Source organism: Falco peregrinus, chromosome Z (assembly GCF_023634155.1).
Source record: "Falco peregrinus isolate bFalPer1 chromosome Z, bFalPer1.pri, whole genome shotgun sequence".
Classification (NCBI taxonomy): domain Eukaryota; kingdom Metazoa; phylum Chordata; class Aves; order Falconiformes; family Falconidae; genus Falco; species Falco peregrinus.
Genome location: NC_073739.1, coordinates 20,874,000 through 20,888,615, shown reverse-complemented (window position 1 = coordinate 20,888,615; position 14,616 = coordinate 20,874,000). Strand labels below are relative to the sequence as shown.

At 43.3% G+C, this 14,616-nt stretch overlaps 1 protein-coding gene across 1 annotated transcript in view; it reads left to right on the top strand.

The window, feature by feature from the left end:
* The first annotated feature begins 5,824 nt into the window (after positions 1 to 5,824).
* The window catches only part of CEP120 (centrosomal protein 120), a 44,726-nt gene continuing 35,934 nt past the window's right edge, over positions 5,825 to 14,616 (top strand). The window contains exons 1-5 of the mRNA XM_005242538.4: positions 5,825 to 6,041; positions 7,541 to 7,697; positions 8,604 to 8,718; positions 11,301 to 11,442; positions 13,315 to 13,463. Coding sequence (XP_005242595.1) covers positions 5,990 to 6,041; positions 7,541 to 7,697; positions 8,604 to 8,718; positions 11,301 to 11,442; positions 13,315 to 13,463 — 615 coding nt within the window. The 5' untranslated portion in view covers positions 5,825 to 5,989. The remainder of the gene's footprint in view (positions 6,042 to 7,540; positions 7,698 to 8,603; positions 8,719 to 11,300; positions 11,443 to 13,314; positions 13,464 to 14,616) is intronic.

Genomic DNA, 14,616 nt, shown 5'->3' with positions numbered 1-14,616 from the left:
CAGGAGTGTATCTACTGATGCCATTTTTAGATTTGAAAACATGTTAGCCATCTGCAGTCACAGGAATTCCTGTGACAGACATTTTCATACACAATCTGACCTCATACTGTTACTGAAAGGGTCTGGAAAGAAACAGGAACAATCTGGTAAGTTACACCAACAGTCCTGGAAATGTGACAGCACAGGTGCGCTTACAGGGAGGTCCAGAATACATTCCAATATGCTTCAAGATAATTTTTTATCATAGAGTTCTAGATAGTCCTAGACTTGAGAGAGGAACAAAGACATTGCTTTTTTACCTAGTTTGGGAATATCCACTGGATACTTTCCATTCATTTTTATGTATGTAATGACCCATTTCCTTTTCAGATCAAATTCTTCTAACAGCTGTGGTGGCTTGCCACTGCCTGGATGTCAGATGCCCACCAAAGCTGCTCTATCACTCCCTTCCTCAGCTGGACAGGGGAGAGAAAACGTAACAAAAGGTTCATGGGTTGAGATAAGGACAGGGAGGGATCGCTCATCAATTACTGTCATAGGCATAACAGACTTAACATGGGAAAATTAATTTAATTACCAATCAAATCAGAGCAGGATAACAAGAAATAAAAACTAAAACCACCTTCACCCTATCCCTCCCTTCTTCCCATGTTTTATTTCACTTCCAATTTTCTCTACCTCCTCCCCTAGAGCTGTGCAGGGGGACGGGGAATTGGGGTTGCAGTCAATCCATCACACGTTGTCTCTGTCACGCCTTCCTGCTCCTGAAGGGGAGGTCTTCTCACACTCTTCCCTTGCTCCAGCTCAGGATCCCTCCCATAGGAGACAGTCTTCCACAAATTACTCCAATATGAGTCCTTCCCATAGGCTGCAGTTCTTCAGGAACTGCTCCAGTGTGGGTCCCCCATGGGGTCACCAGTCCTGCCAGCAAACCTGCTCCAGTGTGGGGTCACAACCTCCTTCAGGCATCCACCTGCTCCAGACTAAGGTCCTCCATGGGCTGCTGGAGAATCTCTGCTTTAGTACCCGAAGCACCTCCTGCCCCTCCTTCTTCACTGGCCTTGGTGTCTGCAGAGATGATTCTCTCACATATTCTCACTCCTCTCTCTGGCTGCAGTTGTTGCACAGCAACATTTTCCCCTTCTTTAATAAGTTATCTCAGAGGTGCTACCACCATCACTGGTGGGCTCAGCCTTGGCCAGCGGTGGGTCTGTCTTGGAGCTGTCTGGCCTTGGCTCTATCAGACATGGGGGAAGCTTCTATCAGCTTCCCACAGAAGCCACCTCTGTAGCCCCCCTGCTACCAAAACCTTGCCATGCAAACCCAGTACAAGTTTTCTTGCTGTCATTGAGAGCACAATTCATGACTAACTTTTATGTGAATTAGGAATTAGAATAAACTTTCTAGTGAGGTGTACACCATTTGGTTACATGTACTACTTCGGTCAGTGGAGAAGAAATAATCTTTTCCTACTTATTCTGAAGAAATATATTTCACAATTTGGTTCTCCCTTTTCCAGAAGAATAAAGGTTTAAATAAAATAAAATAAAATAAAATAAAATAAAATAAATAGATGTTTAAAAAACTTCCAGCTGCCCCTTTTCTTAAATTTAAATTTCCTCTGTTTAAATGATGGTTTTTCTCTTCCTGAACATGCCAATTCTAAATTTTGCCTTAAAGATAGTATTTGATAACCTTCTCTCAAATTTAACCTCTGTATAAAGTATGCTCTTACTGAAGTTCTGCTTTATGGTAGAACAAATAAAATGTTTACAATTACTTCCAAAGTATTCCAAAGTGTAAGTAAATGACTGCAAGATGAGTAATTCAAGTTCTCCTTTTAGAAAACACATTACATTTATGTGCAATTTAAATCCCTACTATGAAGGGATACAGTTATTTACAACACTCTGTGCATGAACAATCTGCAAGTGTTAAAAAGAGATACAAGACAGTTAAAAGGACAAGTAAATACATGATAGAATCATAGAATCATTTAGGTTGGAAAAGACGTTTAAGATCATCAAGTCCAACCATTAACCTAAAAATGCCAAGTCCACCACTAAAACTATTCTAATTAATAGCTACCCTAAGGTTATTCATTAATTGATTTGGAAACAAGTATGATCCATTTTGAAGTGAAAATACCGGAAACATGAAGTTACAAGCACCACTCACTTTTTTAAATGGGGATTACATTTATAGAACCCCTTCCGACACAAATAATGAATGAAACAATACAAGCCTCCAAGCAGAAAGATCTTCAGGACTAAAATACCATGAAACAAGATGCCTGAAGAGAGAGGATAATTCGTTGCTGTTTGAATTGTATATGACCTGTTCTCAGCTACACACATGACAATGCCATTCTAGCTTGCTAGAGGTGGCAAGGGAGAATCTCTAAAGCTGTTGCAACATGCTGCGAAACCTCAGTAATGCCATACTGATTTTTCCTCACTTCCAGCCAAAGCTCTCTGTTCAGCCAGGCTGCTGTTCTTCCCTGACAGCTCATCTTTCAGCATGTGGGGATAGCCTGCTCCTGCACCTTTACGATTTCCTTCTTGAGGAATGTCCAGCCTTTCTGGTCCCCTTTGCCCTTCAGGACTGCCTCCCAAGGGACTCTGTCAACCAGGCTCCTCAACAGGCCAAAGTCAGCCCTCTGGAAGTCCAGGGTAGTGATTCTGTTGACCCCACTTCTTACTCCTCCAAAAATTGAAAACACTGTCATTTCATGATCACTGTGTCTGAGACAGCCTCCAACGATCACATCACCCCAAGTCCTTCTCTTTTCACAAACAGCAGGTCCAGTGGTGTGCCTTCCCTGGCTGGCTCACTCACCAGCTGTGTCAGGTAGTTATCTTCCATGTACTACAGGAACCTCCTAGACTGTTTCCTCTCTGCTGTATTGTATTCCCAGCAGACATCTGGTAAGCTCAAGTTCCCCACAAGAACAAAGGCTACAGCTTGTGAGACTTCTCCCAGCTGCTTATAGAATATTTTGTCTGCCTTTTCATCCTGGTTGGGTGGTCTATAACAGACTCCTACCATGATACCTGCCTTATTGGCCTTTCCCCTGGCACTTACCCATAAACACTTGACCCTCTCATCACCATTGTCAAGCTCTAGACAGTCAAAACACTCCCTAACATATAGGGCTACCTTACTGCCTCTCCTTCCTTGCCTATCCCTTCTGAGTTTATAACCATCACTCCAGTTGTGTGAGATAGACCTCCCTAGCACACTTTCCGTCAAACATTGGCATGCCGCCCCTAGGTTTATCTCTAGCAAGCCTGTTTTTTTCACTTTCACCCCCTTCAAATCTAATTTAAAACTCTTTCAATGAGCCCTGCTAACTCCCATACAAAGATCCTTTCCCCCCTTTAAGACAGGCATAACCCATCTGTCACCAGCAGGCCTGGTTTCATGTGGGCTGACACATGACCAAAACCCCCAAAATTCTGCCAGTGACACCATTCTTTAGAGTCATGTATTGATCTGCTAGGCCTTCCTGTTTCTTCCTTCACCACTCCCTGCAACTGGAAGGATAGAAAGGGTACCCTTTGTGCTCCTGATCCCTTAACTGGTTGTCCCACAATGCTGAAGTCTTTTTTGACTGCCCTTAGACTTCTTATGCAACTTCATTGCTGCTTGTATGAAAAAGCAGTAATGGATAACAATCTGAGGGTTGTACCTCAGCCTTATGTGATGAGGAAGTTTCCTCATCACATCTTTAATCTGGGCCCCAGGGAGGCAGCAGACTTCTCTAACAAGCAGGTCCAGTCAGCATATTGGACCTTCTGTTCCCCTCAGAAGAGGATGTCCTATGACAAAGACCCATCTCTTTATCTTTATGGAAGCAGTTTTAACAGAGGGCATAGGCTGACTTAACCTTGGCAACACCTCTGACCTAGATGAACCACTGTCCTTGTCATTGTTCATTTCCACTTCCACAGCAGGTTCCATAGGTGCACCTATTATGCAAGGGCACCTGGGAAAGTGAGGTAGTCACAGAGAAGATGTTGTGCTATGCAGGAACTTGTCGCCGTTGCACCTATGCCTTAAGTCACCATGTCCTGCTGGATGAAGAGATAGGGAATGCACCATGTCATGTATCCTGTCTGCCTATTGCATCTGTCCCAGGGAAGACAGGGTGTGGTTCCAGTAGCCACTCACTCTCTCTCTCTTGCACTCCCTCATACTCTTCTTACTGACCTCCTCTGTGAGCTTTGTCACTAAGCAGAGGAGTTCCTCTACCTGAGTGCACCTCCACAGTTGTGCTCACTGCTGCTGTCCTGTACTGGCATAAAGGTAGGGGACGCCCTGCAGCCTGGCACCTGGGCAGGCAAATGCACAAGGTGAGATACAACTAGGCAAGACTATGAAAGCATAGTAAGGGAACAGTCTTTTGTGATGATAGGAAGATTAGAGAAAGACTTGGTGTACTACAAAACTAATGAAGCTGGTAAGACTAAGGAGGTCCTAATGTCTTCCTAATGTGTGTGTGTCCCCATATTTGGTGTTTGGTTTTGGTTTTTTTTTCTTTAAAATCTTTACGGGAAAAGGTTAATGGTGATGAGGCTCTTGGCACAGCTAATACCTGCAAGGTAACAATAAAAGCCAGGCTAGGGCTGGGAGAGGATATCCGATTTAATGGCTTGCTGTTGCCAAAATGGGAGACCTCAGGTGCTCTGCCACGTGTAGATACAAACACCCACACACCAGTGCTGCCGGCCATATGCTCTCACTCTTTTGTGCTGGCTCTGGCATTTGTCAGACCTTGCTCTGAACCAGTTCAGCTTGCTAAATGGTTAAAAAGCAAACCCAGGAGCAAGTTACAGTTACAAGAAGGGATTGTTTTCCTACCAAAACCAGAGAACATGCAGGAAAATACATAGTAAATCTGTTGTATAAAACACTAGGGCAGCACTCCCTTTAGTCTATCCACCTACAGACGCTGCCAATGAAGAAGGGTGAAGGGTAATGCAGAGTTCATAGAAGGGCAACGGACATTAATAAAGTAATGGAAAACGTGACTAACAGAGAACTCTAGAACTTGAGACTGTTTATTCAAAAAAGGACTGATGAGAAAAATGACAAGTCTTTATTCAAGTAAGCAATGCATAATAAAGCAAAAGTAATTAAAAATGGAAGAAGCCCGCTGGGAAGACTGTCACTCGAGGAAGACATGCAGTTAAGGCATACTTGTCATTTGGGATGTTGGGGGACATTAATTCCTGGTATTATTGCTTAACCGATTATTAATTCATACAAAGTTACACAAGCCGGCCGTGCTGGGTACTGCTGGAGCCGGACTCGCCCTGCGCGGCCCTGCCCTGCGGCCCGCCGCGGCGGGGCAGCACCAACGGCGCTTCGCAGTTCCGATGAACGGGATGTCCCTGAAGTAGCTGGTGTTTGCCAGCTGGCAGCGGCAGGCGCGGGCAGCAGCGCCGGTGCCATGTCTGTATCTTCACCTGCGCGTACGAGGTTGCCGGCCACTCTCTCTCGCGCCGCCCGTGCTGGGGCACCGCCGGTGACCCGCGCGCGCCACGGGCCCGGTGCAGCGAGCACCGCAGCTGCCGGGCCTCCACACCCCACTTCCGACCGGCAGACAGGCAGCTGCCGCGCCCCACCCGCAGCCCCGGGGGCAGCCACGGCCCCAGCGGACCCCACCGCGGCTGCGGACGGCGTCGGGCGGCCAGAGCCCGCGGGGACGGGGCGGGACGGGGCGGGACGGGACGGGGCGGGGCGGGGGGCGGGGCGGCGGCCGTGCCGCGGCAGCCCGCGCCGGAAGTGTCGCACCGCGCCGGGGCGGGGCCGCCGTTACCAGGCGGAAGCGCGGCGACGGGCGGGCGTTGGCGTTTAAAGGCTTGGAGGCGGTAAAAGGGCGGTGTGTGGCGGTAGGGCTGGTGCTGTTCCCGTTCCGTTCTCTCCTCTTCCTCTGGAACGACCGTGCTTCCCGGCTCCCGCAGCCCCCAGGTGCAGCGGGGAGATGGTCTCCAGAGCTGCCGACCGGCTGCTCATCGTCGTCTCCGTCCTGGAAGGTAAGCGGGGGGGTGGGAGGGGTCGCGGGCTCCCGGCTGCTGGCCGTCGTCTCCGTCCCGGACGGAAAGTGAGGGGTGATCGCTGCCTCTGGGGGGAAGAGGCGAGTGTCTCTGATGGCGTGAGCGGCATAAGCCAAGCTGCGCTTAGCAAATTGGTTGTATTAATGAATCTGTGGGCGTACATACCTTAAAGCCTGGCCAGGCTACCGCCGGTTTGTTTCTGGAGGTGTTCGCCCAAAACGGTACTTAAAAGTGAATCGTGAATGTATCCTTCCTTTCCTGAAGAAAAAATATTTTTTGCGTGGCAGAACTCGCGTAGCCTGTGCTGTTGTTTAAACCCCATATCGCTGGTATTCCCAGCGGGTGCAAGGAATCGTTTGCCGCTGCTCCCTCTGTATCGAGTTTGTATGTAGGCAGAGAGCCCCGCACCCTGTTAGTCCTCTCTCTAGCCCCTCCGTACGGGCCGTGGAGGCCCAGCTCTCCCTGGATGGCCGTGGAGCCCTTTCAAGAAAGATTTGGACCAAAATGTTGGAGCCCAGCCGATGTCTTAACGATGATGATCAGGATAGTTTCATGTGGCTGCCTCTCCTTCTTTTTTTAAAAGGTAGTATCCTGGTGGTTTTATCCCCTATTGGCAATCTACTGCAAGCTTTTTTTTTAGTGTTAACTTAAATACCTAGCTAGTAATTATTCTTTTTTTTTATTTCTACAGGTTACACTTACTGAGGTGTAGTGTGTGAGTGTGGCGATGTTGTGTGGTTGGCTTTCCTGGTTCGGGTTGGGGTTTTTTGGTTGTGGTTGGGTTTTTTTCTGAAGTCTTTCTCTTTGTCAAGTGATTCCTATTGTCACTCTGGCCATTTATGTAGTTTGCCAAGGTAGCTTTAAAATAAGATCCTGTCCTCTGACATGCGTGTAGCTACACACACAATGTGGCATATGTAAGCTTTAAGTGTTGACTTCATTTTGTCATTTAAACTATTAATCAGAATATGGGATGATGCTGAACCCAGGACAAATCCTGTACAGTTTTAGGCATTCTTCTAATCTAGTACTGATTTTTCTGTAAGTAGTTGGAAAAACATCTTTCACTGCTTTCATTAAATTGTGATTTCCTGCTTTGGTGTGGGAAGGTGATAAAATCTCAAGTGGAGGCAAAATGTTCTGTCTCTGTCTCACCTGTTCATTTGATCTATTCTGATTCATAGGTTTCTCAGTATTATAATAGTTTCCTGGTTTCTTTCTGTCTTCTCTTCTGTCTTTGTTACTTAATATCTTGGTATTTCTGGATACTTCACAAATAGTCTGTGTCATGTTATGATCTTCTTTCTTATTTCTGCATAATAGTAAGGCTTTTTTATTATATATGAAGAACATAGCTTTAGAATAAGCACCGAGAAGATGATATGAGAAATGTATTTTTATGTAATTGGTTTGTGGCATAAATCTGAGCTCCCACTTCATTTTTTAGTGATGGCAAGTGGCAATTACTCTTTTTACAGGGCGCTATTTTCCAAAACGACCCAAGCACATGCTTATAGTTGAAGCAAAATTTGATGGTGAACAGTTGGCTACTGATCCCATAAAGCATACCGATCAGCCAGAGTTTGCTACAGAATTGGCTTGGGAACTTGATAGGAAAGCGCTTCATCAGCACAGGTAACACTAGAAAGTTAAGTCTAGTTTGGAGATAGTATTTGACTCTCTTGTCTTCAGAGGTACTGAAATACAATTTTTGTGTTGCTGTCATCTGAATATTTTTTTTTTAGAAACTGTCTTTTACTTGTGAACTGATTTACCATAATGTTGCCGTAAGAAACAGAACTAGCATGTGGCAAGATAGGTGATGTTTAAAAATTCTAAAGTGTTTTTATACTAGTGAAAGAAACCAAAGAACTCACAGCAAATGAATAATGCTATAGTTCAAGCTTTTTTATGCATACTGTGACACAGAATTAACTTCAAGCCTGAAAAGTCTATGTAAAGTGTTTTTGAAAATGTCAAATAGCAGACCTCAGAAATTGAGTAAGGCTTCAATAACTGTCATTTGGTTTTGATTTATTATTGTATTATTTTATCTATTTTCAAACATGTTAAAAAGGCTGTATTTTCTTTCATGCTTGATGAGAGAAAAATGTCTCAACATACCTTATGCTAGACACCTTGCCGATGCGTCCAAGTGGTGATAGGTGCTTTACCCAAAAATCTTTTGCATAAGTACTGTTTATAAGATACCTTCACAAGTGACATTCCCGTTTCATGTGAGGTGCAGTTCTTATTTCTTGTATGTGGATGAGACTGAATTTGTCAGTAACATCTTTTTAATAGCACTTGAGGCTCTGTGAGACTCACGTACACTCCTCTTGCAACATTAATCCACCTGTTTCTCTCGCAAAATGATGATTTTTTTAGACCTTCAATTAAAAACTCTGTTTCTGACCTACTAAAACTAGTTATGTAACAAATTTTGTATCATTGATATGCTTGAAACTTACAAATTATTTTTGTGAACTAATTGCAGAGATAAATTTTACATTTTGGATTTCAACTGAGTTGTTCTTTCAGGCTGCAGCGAACACCTATTAAACTCCAGTGTTTTGCATTGGATCCTGTATCATCAGCTAAAGAGAATATAGGCTATATAGTACTTGATTTAAGGGCTGTGCAGGAAAAGAAACAGGTATGTTATGGATTATAAAGCTTTAGAAAGTTATTTTGACAACACTACTGTTGAAGATAGTAGGATTTGAATTAAGGCACAGGCAAAACTTTCAAGTATGGCTCCTAGCTGATCACATGCTTATTTTTCTTAGTGATGTCTTGACTCTGTATAAGAACATGGACAAATGAGAATACTTTTGTATTAATCTTGCACTTCTGAATTTGAGAATTAAAACACTTTTAAGCAATTCCGTGATTTAATTGCCTGAAAAAAATTATCAAAGCAATTGATTTTGAGCAATTGAATTGAGTCTTCATAATCCAATCAAGTCTTAAGGGTTTTTTAATCAGCCTCTGTGGAGGATGTGTTAGGTGATCAGAAGTTCTAGCCCCTTAACACAGCATAAACGTAATATAATTTTTTATATAAATTTAATCAAAATTCTGTGTTATGCTTGGTCAAAACAAAAATGAGGCCTGTTTGGAATTAAATCTTGTGAGGGAGGTCAAGGACAAGAAGGGCTTTGTCAAGTACATAAGCAGGAGAAGGGTGACTATGGAAAATGGGGACCTGCTGCTAAATGAAGTGGGTGCCCTGGTGACAGAGGACGCAGAGAAGGCGGAGTTACTGAATGGCCTCTTTGCTTCAGTCTTTACCACCAAGGCCAGCCCCCAGGAATCCCAGACCTTGGAGGCAAGAGAGGAAGTCTGGAGAAAGGTGGACTTTCCCCTGGCTGAGGGGGATCACGTTAGAGATCACTTAAGCAAACCTGACACCCACAGATCCACAGGCCCTGATGGGATGAGTGCTGAGGGAGCTGGCAGATGTTACTGTTGAGCCACTCTCCATCACCTTTGAAAGGTCATGGAGAGCAGGAGAAGTGCCTGAGGACTGGAGGAAAGCCAGTATAACTCCAGCCTTCAAAAAGGGCAGGAAGGAGTTCCCAGGAAACTGCAGGCTGGTCTGCCTCACCTCCATCCCTGGAAAGGTGACAGAACAGCTCATCCTGGGGGTCATATCAAAGCATGGGGAGGAAAAGAAGGTTATCAGGAGTAGTCAACATGGACTCACCAAGGGGAAATCATGCCTGACCAACGTGACAGCCTTCTGTGATGGAATGGCTGGCTGGGTAGATGAGGGGAGAGCGGTGGATGCTGTCTGCCTTGACCTCAGCAAGGCTTTGACAGTGTCTCCCTCAGTACACCCTCGCAGGTAAGCTCCGGCAGTGTGGGTTGGGTGAGTGGACAGGGCGGCGGATTGAGAACTGGCTGAATGGCAGAGCTCAGGGGGCTGTGACCAGCAGCACAGAGCCTGGCTGGGGGCCTGTAGCTCGTGGTGTTCCCCAGGGGTCTGTGCTGGATCCAGCCCTGTTCAACTCATTCATCAGTGACCTGGATGAGGGGACAGAGCGCACCCTCAGCAAGCTGCTGATGACACAGAACCCGGAGGAGTGGCTGATGCACCAGAGGCTGCGCTGCCATTCAGGGAGACCTGGACAGGAGAGCTGGGTGGAGAGGGACCTCATGGAGTTCAGCATAGGCAAGTGCAGGGTCCTGCCCCTGGGGAGGGACAGCCCCAGGCACCAGCACAGGCTGGGGGTGCTGGTGGGCAGCAAGGTGCCCATGGGCCAGCAGTGTGCCCTGGTGGCCCGGAAGGCCAACAGGATCCTGGGGGGCATTAGGAGGACCATGGCCAGCAGGTTGAGGGAGGTGATCCTCCCCTTCTACTCTGCCCTGGTGAGGCCACATCTGGAGTGTGTCTCCAGTTCTGTGTTCCCCAGTTCAAGAGAGATGGAACTAATGGAGATGGTCCAGCAGAGGGCTGCAAACATCTCCTTTGTGAGGAAAGGCCAAAAGAGCTGAGTTTGTTTTACCTGGAGAAGAGAAGATGGGAGAGGGCATCTTATAAATGTTTACAAATATCTTAAGGGTGAGTGTCAAGAGGATGAGTCCAGGCTCTTTTCAGTGGCGCCCAGTGACAGGACAAGGGGCAATGGGCACAATCTGCAACTCAGGAAGGTCCATCTGAATATGAGGAAGACCCTGAGGGTGACAGAGCACTGGAACAGGCTGCCCAGAGATGTGGCATCTCCTCTGGAGACATTCAAAACCCACTTGGCTGTGATTATGGGCAGCCTGCTGTAGGTGAACTTGCTTTAGTAGTGGGTTGTACTAGATGATCTCAAGAAGTCTTTTCTGACCCTGACCATTCTGTGATTCTGTGAACTCTGATATGGGTCACAACAGGACCCTGGTGTCTTCTTTTGACATCACACTTAAGGATTTGTGATCCATATAATTTGCCTGTGCTCTTTCACTTGAGAGCTTGAAAAGATCTATGGCATATTTTTCTTGCTAACTCATTTACTGTATGAACCTGTGGAAAAGAGAATGTTCGGCTAGTCTTCCAGGAATCATTCTGTAAAATCCTTTTAGTATAACAGTGTACTTAAAATAGGCCAAATTTTTTGAAATAAAAACAAAGTTATTTTTCTATAGATAATGAAGTAGAAATGCTAGAATGAGTCTTAATTTTTCTGTAACAATGTTGTCTTCCTGGTTTTAAAATGTGTTTGGGTTTTATTATTTTTATTTATGTAGGCACCAAAATGGTATCCTCTACTTAATAACAAGTACACAAAATTTAAGTCTGAAATACAAGTAGGTGTCATGTTGGAGACTGATTCAAAAGCACTGATCCATGGTTTTAAAGCGAAGGAGGCACCCCCTAGAGAAGGGAAGGGTAAGTAACACAGTAAGAATTTCTCTCACTTTGAACCAACAATGTTCTTGTGCCAGATGAACATATCACTTGTTGCAAATGTGGTGTTTGAAGTCTACAAAGAATTTTAGTTTTGTAGTATTATAGATGCAAATCCTTTACAGCTAAAGACCTTGTGATAATAACTTAGCAAGAGCATTTTACTGTGGTAACTGACTTCCAGGTGGACAGGGTTGGAAACCAACTGATCTTTAAAATTGGAACTGGGGATTCATAGTTGACTCCTATGGGCATTTTACTCATATTTCAGGGATTTAGGAAGTTCTGTATTGAAAGGAGTTTCTTTACAGAATGCAATTTCAGTAGTTTGGGCTCGGAGTTATAAAATAATACAGCATTTCACTTGTTGGGTAGGCTTCTCTTTTCTGATGCATTTTTAATATAGTACTTAGGTCGTGTTCTGTTAAGTTTTTGTGGTAACATCTGCTTTAACTGTTGGAACTCATTCCATTTCTGGATTCCCTTATACATTCCTCTCAAGTAATTAGTGAAGTGTGTAAAAAATCTATTAGAACTCAAATGTTAATGCCAGTAGGTGTCTTTGCTGTGTTTTATAGAAATTTTTTTAATTAGGGATTCTTTAATGGAAGTTAGTAATTAAAAAAAAAAAACACAGAACAAACTCTACCAAACATCAAACCCAAACCCTTAGCAGCTTGATTAAAAAACAAAAACCCAACTAAAACAACAGATTTACCTCTCCCCTCATCCCCACCCAAAAGCCTGTCTACTTAATCTTCAAAAACTGAGCCTCTGTTGCAGCTAGTGGATTTTCTCATACTTATCTTACTCATGTTCTTGCTCTGAGGGTAACTTTTTCCTAATTCTAAATACATCATCTGCTTATCATGATCTGTGGCTGTGGTTTTGTAAAAACAAAGTGGTCAGTAGTAGTGTTTTACAAGGTTTCTGGCCCAGACTTCAATGACTTGGCTGCATGGCAAGAGTGGTTAAGGCAATATTGAAGTCCCAGTGTAATCACTTAGCTTACTCTGTCCTTTCAGGTTTATGACAAAGCACAGGGAATTTTGCATGCTGTAAAATTTGTAAAGGAGGCAAGGAACTGTCTGCAAGCTTTCCTACCCCTCAAGGCACTCACAAAAAATACAAGAAGTCCCTTCTGCTTTCACCGAGGACTGTCTTCCACTTTATGCTTTCTGTGGAAATACTGATACAAACAAGTTTTATAGCTTTTCCCTTTCTTCTGTCATCTCAAGATTAGTTGATACTATATTTAGGCATGGAGGGAGACAAACGTTTAGAGTTTCACAGGTTTAAAGTTGATGTTCCAAGCACTGGGTATGACTAATCTAGACTACCCAGTTCTGGTCTAGTCAGATAGTTAAGGAGATGTTTTCCTTTTAGGTCAGTAAACAAAAAACCCCCCAAACCCCCAAAACCTCCAGAACCAAATGTATGAACCCTAAGTGGTTTAAAGTTTCCGGTGTTTGAAATAGAGCTTTTTTTGTTCACAACCAAAAGTGCTGTGTGATTGTTCCTATTTGGTTGAAATGCATTGAATTACTGATGCTATAGAGTAGACTATAATTAAACTATGTAACTATAATTAAAAATATGCACTAGCATTCTATAGCATAGTGTTCAAAATAACATCTGTGCCCACAGAATAGGAATTAATATCAGATTATTTATTTTTAGCTATACCTGAGTATACTTAGGGACTTTTTTGTGTTAAAATGCTTTGGAACCAAGCATTGAGATCTTTATTTGTGATTTTTCTCTCCACATGTAGTTTTACCTTTAATTATTGTACAATTATGATTCCTGCAGCAATAAATAAGATCACAAGTTCTTAACTTTCTTCTCTATTAGCACCTGCCCTTCTTTCTGGACTAGACCCTAAAAGTATTGTACCTGTCTTGAATGAAGAAGAGGGCTATCATCAAATTGGACCAGCAGAGTATTGCAGAGACTACTTTGTCTTGTCTGTAACCATTGTGTTTGCCACACAGTTGGAACAGGTTTGTTTCCTTGCTATGTGTAGTCGTTAAGAAGTACTATCCTATGTTTGTATATTTGCCCTCCAGTGCCTTATTTCTAGTTAAGATTTTGTTATTGTCTTAAGTTTCTTGCAATAAATATCCTTGTCCCATGTTGAATTAATATACATTAATTTGAATTTTAAAACTGTCTGTAGTGCTTACATGTCAAATTAGATGAAAGATCAGAGTTCTTTGGAGCGCTAAAATTGCGTTTACTTTAAATTATGCACTCTTATGAAATGCATACATTTTTATTACAATATAGTATTAAAAGTTTGTGTATGCGTTATATTAGTCTTCAATGTGGTGCCCATGTGCTGAAGTTCAAACAAGACAAAATACTTTTCTGATCCATAGGGTATATGAAACAGTAGAGTTTATAGGTTGCCTAAGGGAAGGACTTAGAAGCTTGGATGAAGTGCCGTGCTAATGTGATAATTTCAGCTTTAGACCTCTCAGCTTCTGTGTTTATACGGTACTACACTGATAAACTGATTTAAAAAATACGGGTATGCCTGATTTACTGTGAAAGTCATGACTCAAAGCCAGTGTGACTTTAACTGATCTATAACTCATAGTTTATGATAAACTCTCCCCAGGATTGTTTTATGTTTTTTGTCAGAGAAAATAATTTTCCATGTCAATTCAAGGGCCTTGTGAAGTAAGCTTACTGTGAACAGTCTGGGGTAGCTTGTGCCTTTTTAGGCATCGAACTCAACAGTTGCAGTGACTACAGGATGAAGTAGCTGTTTCTGGCTGTTCCAGTCTTCTATTAAATCACATAATTTATTATATAACTCAGTATCTAATCTACATTGCTTATTTACACTAGAAATACTTTGTGGAGAGGCTGCTTATTTCTGAGTACTTGTGCAGTGCTTGACGCTATTGAATATATAATGTCAGTTAGAGCCCTTGGTGCTGATAAATCTTAAAGGTAATTCAAAATGGGTCATTTAGCAAGTTACTGGTATGCTTGCATGTTTGTTTCATTCTGTTTGAGTACTAATGTAAGAGTTTTCTGTTTATTTTATGTGTGTACTGCAAGCTAGGATTTAGGTCATCTGCTCAGTAGTTTGAGATAAATTTAAGCTCTTTAATTCCCAAGGTAATGCTTAAGGATTACTGTAAC